Consider the following 20,895-nt stretch of genomic DNA (forward strand, 5'->3'; position numbering starts at 1 on the left):
ATATATATATATATATATATATATATATATATACACATACACACACACACACACCTATACATACATATGCACACACACACACACACACACACACACACATTTTTACTGCTGCTGCAAATGATGTAGATGTGTGCATATGTATGTATATGTGTGTATATCTATATCTCTGTTTGTCTATCTATCTATACATATAAAGTGAAAACATTTCCTTGTATAAAGCTTCAGCGAAGTGCACTGCGAAGATGAATAAATTCAAATACACACACACACACACCTAAAGTTAGTGGCTGTGAGATGCTGGACTATTGATCTCTTCACTGTTGCCATTGTTCTGTGTCCTTGAACTAGGCGCTTAGCTGCTTGCTCTAGTTTGCCTGACTGAATAGAAACTGGATCTGCTTTCTACTTCACATCTAGTTATACAAGCAATTGCTCCAACATGTAAACCATCCCATTCACATAAACATTTTAAAAAAATGGGAAAAGACTGCTCAAAGACACATAATTGCTGTTTAGTCTCAGAACAACTTTGATTGAAACTTATGGTTAAAGGTGTTCTAGCTTGCACCACCATGTCTAGCATAAACTAGAACTACATTATCTAACGTATCCGCCTTCCATTTTTGAAGATACATAATTTTAGGGAGATTTGGTTGCTGTTTCTAGCAGATTGAGCAAGACTGTTGTGGTTCCCTTGTTGGTTTGGAGGGGTCTTGTCTTATAAGTTACTTGGTGACTTCACCATAAAAAGGCACCCAGTACATTCTGTAAAGTGGTTGGTGTTAAGAAAAGCATCCAGTTGTAGAAAGCATGCCAAAGCAGACAGTTGAGTTTGGCACAGCCTTCTGATTTGCTAGCTCCTGTCAAACTATCCATCCCATGCCAGCATGGAAAATGGACATTAAAAATGATGATGATGATGATAAGTTGAGTCAAAGTCTTTTTAGCATTAATGTAAAATGTTAAGTGAGGTTGGTTGAGCCTTTTAATGTACAGCTTGTCTCCCTTTCTATTTATCCCTCTCTAAGAGTTCCAGCCTCTTTACCTTAGCTTTCATCTGATATTAAACCCTATCAACTCCAGTTCTTTTCCCTCTTGACTGCTGTGGCCCAGATATTTCAGAATACCTTGTTTACAACCATCCCATGAAGTTGAAAGAAAGGATGCTCACACAAAGGAAGGATTATTATCATATTGTGCCATTTTGGTCATAATGAATATCGGTTTCAAATTTTGGCACAAAGCCAGCAATTTCAAGGGCGTGTGTAAGTCGATTACATTGATCCCTGTACTCATCTGGTACTTATTTTATCAACTCTGAAATGATGAAAGGCAAAGTTGACCCAGGTGGCATTTGAACTCTTTAGTACAAGGACATTACGTTAGTAAATGAAGCTGGAAGAAATTCCACAAAGCATTATTTCCAGCACCTTAAGGGCATAACGAGTATTGTCTTATCTTTTAAGAAATGACAAGCCATAGGGTTTCAAGTTCAGTTCCACTGCATGGTACTTTAAGCAAGTGTCTTCTTCTTTAGCCCTTATGAGTGAATTTGGTAGATGGAAACTGAAATGAAGCCAATCACATGCATGCGTGTGTTTGTTTTGACATTGCATGCTAATATTTTCTACTACAGGCACAAGGCTTGGAATTATTAGCAGTGAAGGGGCTAGTTGGTCACATTGATCCCACTCAATTGGTACTTAGGCTAATTGTAAACAAACTTAACCAGTGTTCAAACAGTGATGTTTATCTGTAATTTTCCATGAAAATGTTTAGACTCAGAGAAAATATTATCTTGCTTGGAAACAGGCAAAGGTTGGTGACAGGAACTTCATCCAATCATAGAAATTGCATTGACAAATCTTGTCATAGAAAAGCAGTTTAAAATAATGATGGTGATGATTGTCATCATAACAAATAGTGAAATTAGTATTAAAAACTATATAAAATCAAAATTGTAACAAAATAAAAATGTGTATGTATCATTTAAATGCTAAAAAGATTTTAAAAATCACTGTGGCCTTGTCTATTGCGGTAAGGCAATCATCTCTGATGTTCTCTTGTTGACCTTGTTCTTAAGTTTCAGGTGTAATTATAATAATTAATTTTGATTAATTTCATCTTTTAATTCAATATTTTTCATTCAAAGTAATGAATATAATTCACTATCCCTAATGGGACATTTAATTAATTTTTAGCTTCCTGTCACAAATTATCTCAATATAGTTCTTAGTGTCCAAAGTGTTAAGGAGAGAGAGAGAGAGAGAGACTCCTGATTGGGTTGGTAATCTATGATAAATCAATTCCCTCTAGATAGGATGTAGTGTCATCTCACAAATTAGTATCCAGAGATTAATTACTAGAATTAGGGTCTAACTTTTAAAAGGATTTGAATCACTCAGTAGTAATTATGGAACTAGTGCTTCTGAGTGTTCTAGATGCAGCTGCACTGACTCAGCCAATTATTGGAAAGTGAGTAATGAAGGGGATTTTTAATACTTTTATTTCCATGTTTCTGTTGAAATACCTGCTTTTGTTTCAGTTAATTTTGAAAATGGTTTAGAATTTATTGAAATAACTTTGTTATTAAACTTGTGTTTGAAATCTAAATTAACATGGAATTTTGATTAAAGTTTTAATTTAGATTGCTTTAACCCTTTAGCGTTTTATCTGGCCATATCCCAGCTGAAATATTCCACCTGATATACGTTAAAACTGACCATATCCAATCTCTCACATCTACCCTACAATGTCATTCTAAAAATATACAAACATACCATTGAAGTCTTGAAGCTACAAGATAATACATTATTAATTCAAAACAGTGTGAATAAATAAGCATTACATTTGACAAAGAAATATGAATGCTAAAGGGTTAAAACAAGGAATTTTTATACCATAGAACTACGAGGTGGTCTTAGGCAGATTGAATTTATTAAGTAAGAATCTGAGGTTATAAAATTCACTTGTTTATCTATCATTTTCTACTGTAAAAGGTATAGTGATTTTTCTCTTAAGCACAAGGACACTGCTTTAGTAAATGAATATGGTATAGTTAAATTCATTGTACCGGTGGTACGTGTAAAGACATTTGAGCGGGATCGTGCGTGCAGGTGGCACGTAAAATACACCATTTTGAGTGTGGCTGGCTGTTGCCAGTACCACCTGACTGGCCTTCGTGCCGGTGGCACGTAAAAGCACCCACTACACTCTCGGAGTGGTTGGCGTTAGGAAGGGCATCCAGCTGTAGAAACTCTGCCAAATCAGATTGGAGCCTGGTGTAGCCATCTGGTTCACCAGTCCTCAGTCAAATCGTCCAACCCATGTTAGCATGGAAAGCGGACGTTAAACGACGACGACGATGATGATGATGATTAATTGACACGACTCCAGTTCTCTGATTCTGCAATCATATTCATAATACTTAATCTAGCATTAAGGTATTTTATGTGATGGAGAAAAGACAGCATTAGTTCAATGAATATTATTATTTAATTGTTTTGACAAGTACAGGAGATAACTCCAGACATGTTTTGGTCCTATTAAACTTCCTTAGCTGAGCACATACTTCACTGTGCTTTCCAAAGGAGCGTATGAGAATCACTAAGTAGATATGTAATAGAGCACATAAATACATGTGAAAGACTAGCATATTAAGAATAATGAATTAATTAACAAATCACTGATGTTAATTATTCAGAGACACCATAAGCATATTGTATTGTAAATAGTTTGGTAACCTGACCTCCAGCTGCTAAATTTTCGTTTTATTGATGATATTTTGGATAGTGTTCAGAAAAAAGTGCGCAGAACTATAAAGCTGTTGGAAATGTCCTTGTAAACAGTGTTATAATAGTTTTACCTCCCCAAACCTACATACTAACTTCTCTCTTTCTCTCTCTCCTTCCCCGTTTTTACATAATGTGATTGATATTTAAAAGGGCATCTAGCTGCAAAAAGGTTATTTGCATTACACATGCTCAACCACATGTGCATGTAACATCATTCTGCTGTTGTTGTGTTGTTGCTAAGGTGACAGCAGTGGCTGTAAGGGTTTTGCTTTCATCTACTTGACTTGTCAAAATTAAAATGAATATAATATATGCCAGTCACAAATCCAAACCTAATGAACTAGAATATTGCTGATCTTCATTTTGGCTGGTATTTGATATGAGAGCTCTCAAAGTTGTTGGTTAGTTGATTCTGCATGCTGAAATCGAATAACAGCTGTTTGGACAATAACAGCAATAATTTTGTTTATCATCACTGTCATCATCATCATCATCATCATCATCATCATCATCATCATCATCATCATCATCATCTCCAGTGACAGCAAGCAGTGGCTTGACAGAATCATTTGAGCATTGAACAAAATGCCTTACAGTATTTCTTTTGGCTCTTTACATTCTGTGTTCTAATCCAACTTTGCTTTTCATCCCCCAGGGGCCGATAAAGTAAATAAAATAAAGTATCAGTGAAGTACTGGAATAAAATCGACTACCCTATAAATTCTGGTCTTTATTATTATTATGTATGTGTGTATGTATATGTTTGTGTGTGTGTGTGTTTGTTCCCATAACTTAGCGGTTCGGTAAAAGAGACCGATAGAGTAAGTACTAGGCTTACAAAGAATAAGTCCTGGGTTCGATTTGCTCGACTAATGACTGAAACAAGTAAAAGAGAGAAAAGAGAGTATATTGGTTTGAAATTTTGGCACTAGGCCAGCAATTTCAAGGAGTAGGTTCTTAATTACATTGCCCTCTAGTATTCAACTGGTCCTTGTTTTATCCCCCCCCCCCCTCTGAAAGAACGAAAGGCAAAGTTGACCTTGGCGGCATTTGAACTCAGAACTATATTATCTAATATGTCCTTTCCTTTAGCATGACAATTAGGTAATTTTAGTGAGATTTGGCTATTTTACATAATGAGCTCAGTGGGTAACTGTTATTGAACAAGCACCCAATTTGGTTTCCATCTGTGATTGTAACCATTTTAGTCATGTTAGAAATATCTTCTGTAAAGGATGCAAGAAGTGATGCAATGTTATTTTCATTCTTTCTTATAGATCTGAGGCCCTCTGCTAGAAATCAGTGTATTTGTTCCAGGAATCAATATATGTGTGACAGTAGTAATTATGATAACAATGTTTATCAGTAGCAATTTCGGCAACAGCTAAAAGGACAAATCAACATTGATAAGTCTTCTCATCTCAGTTTGCTGTTTAGCTACTTAAAAAAAACAAACAAACAAACCAACTAACCAAAAGCAAAAATGTGCAATTTCATTTAGACCTGTAGAAACCATTATCTTCAGACAAAGATGTGTTGGTTACATTAGGAAAATTAAAAGATTTAATCTACCTGATAGAATTTTGTATAACTGATATTAATGCTGCACATTCTGGGTTAAAATTTGTGTGACTAAATCAGACAGACAGACTCATGAGATTTTGTAATCAGTATAAAAGAACTAATCCATAATATTCTGTATTTGTTGCTGCCTACATCTCTGCCTGACTTTTACTTGTTTCTGTCTGTCTGTCTCTTGTTTGTGTGAGCGAGTGTAAGTCAGTTTCTCGTTCCTCTAGTCCATACTCTGTTCAGCTGAGGGGAGTGGGTGGGTTCTTATCTTGCAGGTACTTGGTGATCTCACTGGTGCCACGTAAAAGGCACCCAGTACACTATGTTCAGTGGTTGGTTTTAAGAAGGCATCCAGCTGTAGAAACCGTGCCAAAGCAGACATAGAACTTGGTCAAGCCCTCTGATTCGTCTGTTCTTATCAAACTGTTTAACCTATACCAGCATGGAAAAAAAGGCTGTTAAATGATGATGATATGTATTGGCAGTATGGCTAAGAAGTTCACTTTGAAACCATATGGTTTAGGGATTGTTCCTTCTGTGGACACTGTCAGTTGGTGTCTGCTACTATAACCATCAGTTGACCAATATTTAGCCCCAAGTCAACTATGAGAGAGCAGGCCTATAATCAAAGATATTTTAACTGTGGCCATCTCATCTTGTTTTTATTTGTGGTTTGTCATGTATGTACTTTTACAGAGCTTATTGAACTTACTTGAATAATTCTTAATCAACATGTTGAAAGCACTGGTTCTCATTCAGTCACTAAAGTTAAACAATAATGAGATTAGTTAGTACTTAGTTGGGCAATTGTTTGAGACACCGAAGTATTGCATCATGTTTGTGTGTGTGTGGGACAATTGTGGATTTATTTCCTGAACCAGGTGACACACTGTGCCCCTGAGTAATGCACTTCATTTCACATTGCTCTAATCTACTCATGCCTAATGAGTAACAGCTGAGTGCTGGTGCTGGCCTCTTTCCTACCAGCTGTTACATCCAGGGTGTTCCACTGGGTCATAAGTAAGGTGGTTGAGAAGAAGTCTGTGTCGGTTCATGACTACATAAACTAAGGTATTACCAAACTGTACATGTTTAGTTGTTGGTGTGTTACAGCTGGCTGTACTGCATGGTAGCTTGGGCAAGTGTCTTCTATTATAGTTCCAAGTTGACCAAAGCTTCGTGAGTGGATTTGGTACACAGAAACTGAAAAGTTGTTGTATATGTGATTGTTTGTTCCCATCACTGCTTGACAACGAGTGTTGACACAGGTGTGGCTGTGTGATTAATTAGAAGTTTACTTCCCAACTACCTGATTTCAGCTCAGTGCCACTGCATCTTACCTTGGGCAAGTGACTTCTGCTATGGCCTTGAACCAATCAAAGCCTTGTGATTGGATTTAGTAGACAGAAACCAAAAACCTGTTGCGCACACATGTGCGTATATAGGTGTGTGGCCTACTGGTTCAAGTGCTGCACTCACAATTGCTTGATCATGGTTCAATTCCTGGATTGGTAGTGCATTGTTTTCTTGAGCAAAATGCTGCATTCCATGTTGTTCCAGTCCACTCAGCTGGAAATGGGTAACCCTGTGATGGACTAGCATTCCATTCAGTGGGAATGTTGGCTTGCCTGCATAGCTAATAAGCGTGGCGTCATTCGAAAGCTAAAACAATGCAAAAAAGCACATTGTGTGTGACAGCATCCAATAGTCTGGTTGATACCTTGATATCTATGTATGTGTGTATCCTTGTCTTGACATCATTTGTTGGTTGTAAGCAAGCATCACTGCCATACAAGAGGTGTTCCATTTCCAGTTTTCCGTGAAAAAAAAAACATGTCTGACCAAGGGGAAATATTACTTTGTTTGGAAACCGGTGAAGGTTGGTATCAGGAAGGTGCATCCGACTATAGAAAAACTGTCTCAACAAATTCTGTCTGACCCATGCAAGCATAGAAATGTGGACATTAAAGTGATATGATGATTGTATGTGTGTGTGTGTGTGTATTGCATCAAAGCAGCCTGTTATGTTGCAATAATTATTGTTTTGCATGCTTCATAGCTTGTTGAGGTTTATAGTAGAATTTGAAGGCAGCGTAGGTAGGATTTTAAGTGCACCATTGGTTGTTATTGGTTGTTTTAACACTGTTTCTAATTTTTTGTATAGTTCTTATTTGATCAAACAATGAAATTTAAGTACACTGCACTTTTGAAGTACTCTCTGTCTCTCTCTCTCTCTCTCTCAACACAAACACGCACATTTAATTGCACTCAATTTGATAGTATATTTTTTTCATTTTAATTCTCTTTTACACAGGCTACCTATGGCAACATCCCAGCTCCCAACAAGATGACATTTTTGATTGGAGTGTTACAGAATACAAGCGCCTCTGTACCAGTAAGTTTTGTTATTTTGTTCTTTTTTTTATGAGACGAATCAGCTCTGAAGAATAGAAACCATTATAGTAGCATTAGGAAAAACATAGAGAGAAAGTCATATATCCATGGACTAGAGGCTTAGGTGCCTCCATTTGTGATTGAATGTCAATCAGGTGATCCATCTCTGGATGAGGTCCAGAATTTCTGCGTAGAGAAGCAGCATCATTCTAGATGTGGGGGCAGCACTCCACTGTGGACCTCACTTGAGTTTTATTGAATGTTAATTGCTGGTAAGGACTGAAATATTTTCTGGCCTTGAAGAGAAGTTAAACTTTGTGCAATACGAGAGTGCAAAGTCCAACACGTAACACTGTTGATACACATGTTTACTGTCACCGTCTTCATCTAAGTTCAGTAATCATTCACTCTCTCTAAGTTGTCTCTTCCATTCACCAATATCACTCCAATTTGCATTCTTGCAAAAAAACAATATTGATCACTTCTTAATTCATTACAACTTCCCTTAAATCTATTCTGTTCTGCAGGTATGGGTGTGGGGTTAAGAAGTTAATTTCCTAATCACATGGTTTTTGGTTCAGACCCAATGTATGGCACTTTAGGCAAGTGTCTTCTACTATAACCATCGATTGACCAAAGCCTTGTGAGTGATTTTGGTAGTTGAAATTGAAAGAAGCCCCTTATGTATATGTATGTATGTATGTGTTTGTTTGTTTGTGTGTGTGTATAATGGGTGAATGTGTTTGTATCCCCTTGTCTTGGCAAAGCTTGATAATTGCAAACAAGCATCCCTGTTATACAAGTAGTGTCTTTTGTTTTTAGTCTGTGGAAACATGTCCAGCTGTTATATAAAATGTACCTTGTTGAAATATTTATTGTTACATCTAAATTCCCTTCTTTTGGGATTATTTACCTCAGGCCTAGGATATAAGGGCTCATGGCCTTTATTTTAAAAAGAATAGAGAATATTTTGAGAAAGGTTTGGTTTTTATGTCGAATGGGTTGAGCTTATATTATAGAAGCTCCTTTACTAGGTCAGGTTAATAATTATTAATTGGTAAGCTATTACTGATGCTAACTAGAAATACAAATATGCAGGGAAGAAGAGACAAAAAACAGTGTTAATAAAAGGTTTTAAAAAATTTTTCTGGTGAGTACATATATATTTCAGTCTTCAGCAAAGTATATTTAGTTCTGAAAGTTGCAGGGATGTAAACACACCAACACCAGTTGTCAAGTGGTGGCAGGGGACAAACTCAGGCACAAAACCACATGCATTTACATACACATACACACATGATGGGCTTTCAGTTTCTATCTACCAAATCCATTCACAAGGCTTTGGTCAGCTTGAGGCTATAGTGAAAGACATTTGCCCAAGGTGCCATGTGTTTGGACTGAACCCGGAACCATATGGTTTGGAAACAAGCTTCTTAACCACACAGCAATGCCTGTGTCTAAATACAAAAAGAAATTGCTTTGTTTACCATTTAGCCCTTCTGTTGACATATTTCTGCTGAAATACACTACTTCAATTAATTTTAAAAATATTAAGCTGTATCGTATAACCAAAGGCAGTATCAAATGGGTTAGTATGAAATGGTTTAAGTACAAATTTGTATATCTGGCAAACTATTGCATTACTGAGTAAATCCGAACTAGTGATTTTAACAAAATCTCTTAATCATAGATAAGAATCTACATTAAGTGCATGGGATTTAATTCCATTATGTTGTTCATTGTCTGTTAGTGTTGTTAAAAATATTTAGTACTCCTTAAGATTATTACATTTAATATTTAGCTTTTCAAATTGCTTTATATCAAAAATACTTAGTGCTCCTTAAGATTATTACACTTAATATTTAAATTTTAAAATTGCTTTATATCATTTTGTTTCAATTGTAAAGTAACTAAACAGGTTGAGTTTATTTTATAGAAGCTAAGATGACATAAGTTGTGTGTGTGTGAGTGAGGGAAAGAAGGAAGGACACTTAAGGTAAATTTTTGAGACCTTTAACAACAGATCTTTTTTTCTGTTCTTCTTTCCAGAATCGCTCTTTGGCAGCTGTATTATTGCGGAAGCTCTTCACATCCAAATTTGACGATGCCTGGGGCAGCTTAGTGCCTGACTCTCAAATTGCTATCAAAACGTATCTTATGAATATTATCCACCAAGAAGAAAATCCTATTGTGCGCCGGAAAGTATGTGATGCCATTGCTGAACTTGCACGAAACATGTTGGGTAAGAGACGCATTTTACTTCTTCGTTTCATTTCCTGAAAGTTGGGTGTGAAATTATGTGAAAACTGCCTTCAAAGGTGCTTTTATTCTATGGGCATTTTGTTACAAAATAGTTTGGTTCCTCTGAAGTAAAATGACTGGCAAATTTTGTCTGTCTGTAGATGATTACCTGGCATTTCTAATTCTGGTATCTTAGTCATTATCATTGTCCTAATTTCTACATGGATCAAATGGAATTTGTTGAGGTAAAGCTGGGTGCTCTTTCTGTTGGCAATACTCATTTGTTTCCAAGCAAGATAATATTATTTCCCTATAGCCAGACATGTTTTTTATGGAAACTTGGAAATGAACAGAACTGCCTGAATGTTAGTGATATTTGTTTTACAACCATCATACATTGTCGCAACAAGGAAACGCTCTTTTACACACACATGACTGGCGTCTTTCCATTTCTGTCTAAATTTGCTCACAAGGCTTTGATTCACTTAGAGCTGTAATTAAATAGATGATCACTAAAAAAGAAGCCTGTCATCCACACACACACACACACACAGGTGCATGGTAAGATCAGTTGAAAGGATCTATGATACTGTATAGTTTGATTAATACATATATATGTATATGAGTGATGATGACTACATTTTTCAGTGTGTCCCTTTCAAAATACGAGTACTCACCATTTAGAGACCCCACTAACGTCAGTGGAACTCTAAAAGTTTTGATTCACCCGTAGCATTTTGAAGATACCATACACAATGTATTTTCAAAGGCTTACACAAGACTCCTTCCTTCTCAGAACCTGGAAATATGTCTTGCTTTTTAATGAGAGAAAGTATATTCAGCCTCCTAGCCTGCTAGAAATAGCAGCCAAATCACTTTTAACCCTTTAGCATTTAAACTGGCCATATCCAGGCCAGATATTCTACCTGATTATGTTCAAACTGACCAAATTGATCCTCTAGCACCTACTCTATAATGTCATTGTAAAAATAAACAATCACATTATTGAAATCTCAAAGCTATGAGGTAATGCACGATTAATTCAAAACAATATGAATAAATAAACACTACATTTGACAAAATGATCTGAATGCTAAAGGATTAATCTAAGAACCATTTTAAATACATATGGTGCTAAAGATATTCATTAAAATGTTTATTCAGAAAAATTCCATATAGATGTGGCCATGGCTCTGTGATTCGAGAGTTCACTTTGCAACCATGTGGTTTCAGGTCCAGTCTCAAGCAGACCAATTCCTTATGAGTGAAGTCAGTAGATGGAAACCGTAGAAGCCTGCTGTATATGTGTATATATCATCATCATTTAACGTCCGCTTTCCACTATATTCTAGAGGTGGTTGGCGTTAGGAAGGGCATCCAGCTGTAGAAACATTGTCAGATCAGATTAGAGCCTGGTGCAGCCACTGGCTTTCCAGACCTCAGTCAAACTGTCCAACCCATGCTAGCATGGGAAACGGAGGTTAAATGACGGTGGCAACAATGATGATGTTGATGATGATGATTGCCCACAGCTAGATTTTAATTTAGAGGCCCAGAATGAACATTACATACATTCTATCTACCATGTTAACGATTTTAGCAAATATCCCCCTAGAGAAAGTCTGTATTCTGTGTACTGCTATCTGGGTCATAAGTATGGAAAATTCATGTAATCCCTTGTCATCAGAAATATTTCTGAATGATTTACATGAAATGATATTTATGCTTTGGTGCATTGGCATAAAAACTGTTAAGTAATGAGTCATATATATATATTGTTGAGTTGACAATTCTGCTGGGACTACTCCCTCCTCTCTATGCCAACTGCGAGAAGGGATTTTGCATAATGCCAAGACAAAAATTTATGCAGGATGTCATAACAATGGTTAACTCTGTCACAGTGACATCAGCTAGGTTCGCTGACCATCATCATCATCATATTATCAATCACTGTCAACATTTTAATGTTCACTTTTCCATTCTTGCATGGGTCGACAGGGGATTTATTGAGGCAGATTTTTCTGCAGCTGTATGACCTTCCTGTCACCAATGCCTACATGTTTCCAAGTAAGCTAATATTTTTCCATGGCCAGACATGTTTTCACAGGATATTGGAAATGCATGACACTTAGTTATGACTGACACTCATTTACAACTATCATATAATGTCAAGACAAGAAGACACAAACATCTGCATACTCTCTCACATACACATTTTTACATATACAAAAAAACTTGAAACCATGTGGTTGGGAAGCAAACTTTATCACACAGCCATGCCTGCATCTATGATGGAAACAGTTTTTCAAAGACAAAACATAATGGGTGTAATACAGTTTAAATCTATGACCATGTTAGCCAGTGAGCCAGAAAATAATTATTCAGAGACAGTGGATTTCTGTTGGTTTTGATGATGGAGATTCTATTGTTTGATCAACTGAATTATTTGGTTGTTGAACTAGCACCTAAGTGGTCGAGTATTCCACAGTAACATGTGTGTCATTAGCATAATCTTCCGGTAGAGTTAGCATAACACTGTATGACAAGGCTGACATTAACAGTCTTCCATAGTTTCCATCAACTTAGTTTCACTGACAAGGCTTTGATCTGCATGAGGCTTTGCTGTCTTGCAATAGGCTCAAACTTGGTACCGTGTGATTGCAACTTTAGTGAGTGGATGAGAACCAGTATTTTCAGCTTGATATAGCCATGTTGTCATGAGAAATTGTGGAAAGTTACAATGATACCTGAAGCAAATATATTGACCAGAGGCACCTGTGTTTACTGAAGCCTGTTGTGCATTATTGATAATAATTTTACATATAAATTTATAATAAATAGATGAATAGAAAATAATTGACATACCTGTAATGCCTTCTCTCATGCCCTTCTTTCTCTGTTTGATGTGTTTAAACAGGAGATAACAAATCCTCTTGGTCCCCCAAAACAAATAAAATAAGCAAATGCAGTATAGAGTGACGCATGTCACGAAACTCGAACTGTTTCCAAGCATAGTAGAATTTCCCCATTGCCAGGCATTTTTTTTTTTTTTTTCCAGAATATTAGAGATGAACGACAACACTGTTTATATAATGGTAACTTTCATTTACAACTACTATGGCACTCCGTCGGTTATGACGACGAGGGTTCCAGTTGATCCGATCAACGGAACAGCCTGCTCATGAAATTAACGTGCAAGTGGCTGAGCACTCCACAGACACGTGTACCCTTAATGTAGTTCTCGGGGAGATTCAGCGTGACACAGACTGTGACAAGGCTGACCCTTTGAATTACAGGCACAACAGAAACAGGAAGTAAGAGTGAGAGAAAGTTGTGGTGAAAGAGTACAGCAGGGTTCGCCACCTTCCCCTGCCTGAGCCTCGTGGAGCTTTAGGTGTTTTTGCTCAAACACTCACAACACCTGGTCTGGGAATCGAAACCGCAATCCTATGACCGTGAGTCCGCTGCCCTAACCACTGTGCCATTGCGCCTCCACATTTACAACTATCATGCTATATCAAGACAAGGTGACACAAACACAGATTTATGCATGCAATCGCATGCTTCCCAACCACGTTTCCTGGTTCCATGGGCGTGGCACGTTGGTCTAGTGTCTCTTACTATGGATCCAGACCCAACCAAAGTATTGCAAGTGGACTTGGTTGATGGAAACCAGAAGGAGTCTTTTTGTATGTATGTGTCTGTATGTATATATTGTCGTCATCAGCTTTATCTTGTATCTGAGGATTTAGTTTCTTCTTTGCTGAGTGTTTCCTTTATGGTGATGGCGTTGGTGATTCTGTAGACCAGTTCTTGCATAAAAGAGTTGATGACATTGGCTGCTTGGTGGAGGATGAGGTTGATTTTGTTGTGCCTTTCTCTCTTGTCATTTGATTTCTTTCTTTTCTCTTCTGGTAGTTTTGAAGTTTTTAGTATCAATAGAGATGGAACACCACCACTTGGTACAGTCTTAGGCTTGTGTTTCAAACTACCAAATTCAATTTCAGGGCTTTGGCTACCCTGGAATTGTAATAGAAGACACTCGACTAAGGTACTACACTAGTGGGATGGAACCTAAAACCATGTGGATGGGAAGCAAATTTCTTAACTGCACTGCTACACCTGTGTTTATAATGTGTGTGTATATGTATGTATATATATGTGTGTGTGTATATATATGTATAAAAAAAATGTGCATGGCTCAGTGGTTAGAGAATTAGGCTCACAATCATGAGGTAGTGAGTTCGATTCTTGGACTGGGCCGTGTGTTGTGTTCTTGAGCAAGACACTTTATTTTACGTTGCTCCAGTTCACTCAGCTGTAGAAATGAGTTGCGACATTACTGGTGCCAAGCTGTATCGGCCTTTGCCTTTCCCTTGGATAACATCAGTGGCCAGAAGAGCAGAGGTTGGTATGCATGGACAACTGCTGGTCTTCCATGAAGAATCAAGCGTGGACTTTCACTTCTCTTGACACAATATGAGCAAAAAGGGTGATGTTAGGTTTATCTTTGCTATAACCAATTCATCCTGTGGTTGTGTGTCTTGGGAGGAGGCCATGTGAAGTAATTAATCCCTAACTTGAAAAACAGGCATGGGTTGGAGACATGAAGAGCACTAATTTTGGCCAAATTCATGCCAATATGAAAAATTGGACATACAACAAATCAAGATGAACATAATACTGCTGTATTATTTTACCTCATTGTTTCCACCTAACTCCTACATCAGCTAAAATTGGGTTAATGTAAGGTCAAAGGTCATCCAGCTATGACTTTCATTTTAAAGGTGGGTATCTAGGATTATGTTATCTCTTTTTAAAACCGGAAGTTGTGATTGAAGAGAGTTGGCTGCTGTTTCTAGCATGTCACTGGACCATGTTAAGGCTCCCTCATTGGCTGGTCTTTTTATGTAGTTAGATTATTTGCAGCATTTAGATTATTTATCACGACCTCCTCCAAGTTAATTGAACTTAAATCGCTCAAATATCAATCAAAAACGTTGATATCTTCAAATATCTTGGATCACACATAGTAGACTCCTAAAAGGTCTTTTACATCTGCAAAGCTCTTGCTTGGGATGCATGTAACAACTTGATAAGATCTGGCACTTGAACCTTCCACCCATGTTAAAAGTTAAAATATTTAGACCTGGACCTTATCGACTCTCTTGGAAAAACAACTAGGTGGAACATATCCCAACCTGCTCAGAAAGATACAGAACATCAGTTGGAGGTCACACCCAACACTTAGTAACATCTATGGACATCTGATACCAATATCCCTCAAGCTAAAGCAGAAATGGCTACCTTTTGCTGGCCACTGTCATCAAGCAGAGAAAGAGGTTATCTCATCCCTGTGCTATGGCATCCCTCTGGAAGTGGTTTCTCCAGGAAACTGACATTTCCAGATACTATAACTCAGGACTTGGGGCTGGATATTAGAGATCTGAACACAGCAATGCAGGACTGTGCAGTGTGGAAGGGGATTGTCAATGGAGTTCCGACCAACTATAGGTTGGTTGAAGGATGGCGATGATTTGCAGCAATAATGTTTTGGACCAACCAGGGTATTTGTACTAAAATTGAGGGCAATGCTGATATTACTCCTTTCGCAAGAGGTTCAGAGAATCATAAACAGCAGAATAATTATACAAGATGCATAGAGAAAGGAAAACTCATTAAGCAGGTAAGCTAGTGGGGGACAAATTTAGTTTAGAGGTTTTTTTCTTACCTATAAGGTGAACGTCTTGAGTTTCACTCTGAAGGTCAAGACATTATATGTGAGGAGTGAGGTCTTATTTCATTTCAGTATGCAGTTTGTGTTTTGCTTGGTTGCACATTGCACTGTCTAATTGAAAAGAGCAGAGTGTGTATAATTTTTACTGGGAAAACAATAGAAATACATTAGTGACTAAATAGTGTTTTCTATTTATGTACAATACTATGTGTGTAGCAGAGATGTGACTGTAAAACAAGAATTTGGAATTGTTTTGGGCACTAGCTCACTGGGAATTTAGCAATCACTCTATGGTACTCACCACTCAGCATCATTGCCCTAAATATTGATTTCTGACATTGACACAAGCCACAATTATGTAGGATGATTAGTACAATAAATTGAATTGATTACGATTATTGTATTGGTACTTATTTATTGATCAAAGATAGATGAAAGACAAAGTTGGTTCTCGTGGGAATTTTAGAAACTAATTAAAATCTGTAAAGGGCATTTTGTTCTTTCTGCCATACTACCACCTTTGATTATGTTAATTATCAAATTGAACAGTGCAAAGCAGGTGAGCTAAAGGACATAGGAATATTCACTATGGCTTATTTTTAAAATGTCTGTATTAGACTACACTGGAGCTTAGATATTTTCTACTTTCATACTATCACTTATGATCTATTGTTTTATTCCTGTAAGAGATAATTACTTAGATAATGCTTGAGTGAATTGCATAATATTTAACATGGGCTATTTGAATTCATAGCTTATAGTAATAATCCTTTTGTGATTTATTTCTGTACGGTTCAAACCAAACAAGATTATGAATTAAACAGCAGGTCAATAATGAGTGGCTTTTTTTCTTTATTTATTCAGAATCACCTCATGCAAAGCTTGTAGGATACTTTTAAGGAAAAAGCAGTATGGCATTAATGCCACAAAAATCTCTATATGCATTAATATTCAAGATACCAAAGACAAAATAGCTATAAAATAAGGGATGTAAAAAGTATTTAGAATGAGAAGATAATGAAAGAACTGATGAGAAAAGATAATGATGGCAATAAAATATACTGTAAATGAGATGATAATCAAGGAGCTAATGAAATGAGATTGTCATAATAGAAGAGATAAAAATATTATATTGAAGGAAACTGCCAACATTAGGCAATATACTTGTTAATCCTGGATTTTAAAAGATCAAGGTTGTGATCTGCAGGAAAACAATGGAGAAAGAATTTATTCTACAGTTCAGTTGTTGTTGAGTGAATTTGTGTATGAAACATGCAGCATGTCTGTGAGATACTTTGGAAACCTGATGTGATTCCCTGACTTTGGCAAACTGAACTCTGATAGTAAATTCCTACAATGGTGAGATTAGGGAATTATAGACATTTAACCCTCGAGCATTTAAACCAGCCATACCTGGCCCAAATATTCTGTTTTAGGTTCAAATTGATCTGGTCTCTTATACCTCCACAATGTCATTCTAAAAATGATGAATGATAAAGACACTGACAACTTACATCAGTTTTCCAACCTGGTATTTCTCTGCCATCCTGTGAGGGACAATGAGAGCCTTTGCCATCATTTTTGGTGTTGCTAGGCTTCAAAGAACTCAATGGTTTTGGGTTTGTTGATTTAACAGCTGTGATTGGACTTAGCGGTAGCATGTTACTGTAAGCAAAGGACTGAATATACCTTGTGTCTTATATTCTTTAATATGATGCTGTTGGTTCTGGGTTCGGTCCCACTGCGTGGCACCTTGGGCAAGTGTCTTCTACTATAGCCTCGGGCTGACCAAAGCCTTATGAGTGGATTTGGTAGATGGAAACTGAAAAGAAGCCTGTCATATATTTGTCTATATGTGTGTGTGTGTTTGTCCCCCCAACATCGCTTGACAACCGATGCTGGTGTGTTTACGTCCCACTAACTTAGCAGTTCGGCAAAAGAGACCGATAGAATAAGTACTTGGTTTACAAAAAAATAAGTCCTGGGTTCGGTTTGCTCTACTAAAGGCAGTGCTCCAGCATGGCCGCAGTCAGATGACTGAAACGAGTAAAAGAGTAAAAGAGACCATACAGGTATTTAGGTACCATAGAAATCTTCAACTTGTATTTAATGTATTTAATGCAAGTCAGCTACGCTTAGCCTTTTCGCTTCCTAAATTATAACCGTGGTTGCATTTGAACTCGGTGCCATAAGCTAGCAAGACACTTAACATTTATTTCTACAGCAGTGAGCTTTACCTATACATCATTACTGTTTACAGCTAGGTGACCTAGGTGACATGTTGCAACTGTTTGGCATGTTACAGTGTTGGTAACATAATATAACTCACTGATTGTTCAGCCAGAGGTTGATACATATCTGCGGAGTTAATTTAAGTGTTTTGTGTCAAAGATTGTTAGATAATTGACTACTTTTTAATGATTTTTTTTTTTGAGTATTGATTGGTGGTTGGTTTAAGTTTTCCTTTCTCTTAGGTGCAGGTGTGGCCGTGGGATTAAGAAGTTTGCTTCATAACCACATGGGTTCCACTTTAACCACAGGGCAACCAAAGTCTTGTGAGTGGATTTAGTAGACATAAACTGAAAGAAGCTGTGTGTGTCTGTGTCCCTTGCCTCCCATCACATGATTGTTGTAAATGAATGTCCTTTGTTTCTAATATTCCATGGTAATCTGTTTGATTATAGTACTTTGCTTAGAAACAAGTTGGTAATAGGAAGGGCAATTAACCATAGAAAATCTATCTCATTAAACTGTCTGACCGATGCAAGTTTGGAAAAGTGGACATCAAAATGATGATGATTCTTCTTTTTAAATTGGATTCAATTATAATTAGAGTACTAGATTATAATTCATCATCATCCTCATCGTTTAACATCTGCTTTCCATGCTGGCATGGGTTGGATAGTTTGACATGGAGCTGTTGTCTGTTGTAGCATGGTTTCTCCAGCTGGATGCCCTTCCTAACTGTAGAAATCGTGCCACAGCTGGAGTCTGAACAGCTCCCTGCTAGCCAGCTCCATGTTAAACTATCTAACCCATGCCAGCATGGAAAGTGGACATTAAACAATGATGTTGATTAATTATAATTATAAAAGTGGATGTTAAATGTTGATTATGATGAATTACAATTACCATTATGATTATTATTATAATTATAAATCAAAAATTAAGGCACTGAATCTGAAATTAACTAAATCTTAACAAGGCAGAAACACTTGATGTGTTTAAGATGGAGTGATGGTGGTGGTGGTGATGGGGTAGGGGAGAGAACATAGAACAGTTTGACAACCATACTTTTTTTTTCTTGCTGAAAACAATAGCAAAATAAACAAAAAAAAAAAAAGGAGTTTGTTTCAGTCGGGACTTATGAGTAGCATATAGAGGAACGACTCAACTCACTTGGGACTTAGTTGTTTTCAGTGGCATTTGTTACATCACCTTGAGTTTTATCATTCATTTTAGGTCAGATTAATTACTCGAAGTTATGTACTTTACACTGATTAGCTAGACCAGTGGTTCTCTACTGGGGCCCATATATCCGTTGGGGATCCATATAAGATTTTGTTGTTAAAATTTCTCGGCAATGAATTGATTATACTTCTGCTATACACAAAATATTTTACTAATTTCTTAAATACATCATCATCATCATTGTTTAACGTCCGCTTTCCATGCTAGCATGGGTTGGACTATTTGACTGAGGACTGGCAAGCCAGAGGGCTGCACCAGGCTCCAATCTGATCTGGCAGAGTTTTTAAATACAATTTCTAATATTAAATTATGGAAATATAAATATGATTTTCTTAAACATCAAATGGCTAGGAGGACCCATCCAAGTAAAATAAGAGCCAAAGGGGTCCTTAGGTAAAAAAATGGTTGTGAAACATTGAGCTAGATGATAACCGTTTTACTTCATTATTGAGTATTTTGCTCTATACAAGCAGCTACATGTAGTTTGACTTACTGTGAAACCATTGACTAAATAGATTGAAAATCTTCAGCTTTAGTTACCTGGAAGCTAAACAGTTAAGACCCTCTCCCACCAGCAAACAATATACCGTAAATCCTTGAGTATAGTCTGCCCTTGAGTATAATACGCAGGGGATTTTTAGTGGGCCGTACCTCTGAAAAACCTAAACCTTGTGTATAATACGCACCCCTTCTCTAACTTGAGTCAAGGAGGTCTATATAAAGTCCTTGGTTTGTAAACGTATGTACGGTAACGTCCTTTATTATTATTGTATATATAACATAATGCAAGCATGTAGCTTTTTTTGTGCACTTTGCAGAAAATAAAGAAATAACAGTAATAACGTCAGTGAAAAATAAATATTAAGTAAATTGCCTTTACATATTTATCACTTAGAAAATTTTGCTTAGAAAATATTTTTCATTTTTAACCTTGTATATAGTACGCACTAGAAATTTTAACCTTTAAATTTTGGGGGGAAAGTGCGGATTATACTCGAGGATTTACGGTATAGTTATTGGACTGCCTAAATTGGATCTTGTCCAGTGAGAATGAATGAACACAATGCTGTGCTATAGTTGTATTAGTCATCATCACCAATGTCATTTTCATGTTCACTTTTCCATGCTCACATAAGGAGGAAATGCATTGAAGCAGATTTTCTTTGGGCAGATGCCTTTCCTATTGCTCATCTTCACCTGTTTCCAAATAAGGTAATATTTTCCCATGATCAAACATTTTCATGAAAGATTGGAAAATGAAGGACACTGCTTGTATGCATGTGACACTTGTTTACAGCTGTCTTTCAATGTTAGGACAAGTAAACAGTAAAACACACATACACATATATGATGGGCTTCTTTCAGCTTCTGTCTATAAGATTCCTTCACAAGGTTTTAATCAGCCTCATGCCTATAGTAGAAGACACTTGCCTGAGGTTCTACGCAGTTGTACTGAACTTGAAACCATGTGATTGGGATGCAAATGTCTTGACCCCACATTTATACCATGCTTTATTATCATCATCATCATCGTCGTTTAACGTCCGCTTTCCATGCTAGCATGGGTTGGACGATTTGACTGAGGACTGGTGAACCAAGTGGTTACACCAGGCTCCAATCTGATTTGGCATAGTTTCTACAGCTGGATGCCCTTCCTAATGCCAACCACTCCGAGAGTGTAGCTTT

The 20,895-nt window shown here is 37.0% G+C and overlaps 1 protein-coding gene across 1 annotated transcript in view; it reads left to right on the forward strand.

Annotated features, from left to right (window-relative positions):
- Positions 1-20,895, forward strand: part of LOC106877198 (importin-5) — a 101,749-nt gene that overhangs the window by 25,199 nt on the left and 55,655 nt on the right. Inside the window, exons 2-3 of the mRNA XM_014926042.2 lie at positions 7,681-7,761; positions 9,810-10,002. Coding sequence (XP_014781528.1) covers positions 7,681-7,761; positions 9,810-10,002 — 274 coding nt within the window. The remainder of the gene's footprint in view (positions 1-7,680; positions 7,762-9,809; positions 10,003-20,895) is intronic.

This window comes from Octopus bimaculoides, chromosome 9 (genome assembly GCF_001194135.2).
Source record: "Octopus bimaculoides isolate UCB-OBI-ISO-001 chromosome 9, ASM119413v2, whole genome shotgun sequence".
In the NCBI taxonomy this organism is placed as follows: domain Eukaryota; kingdom Metazoa; phylum Mollusca; class Cephalopoda; order Octopoda; family Octopodidae; genus Octopus; species Octopus bimaculoides.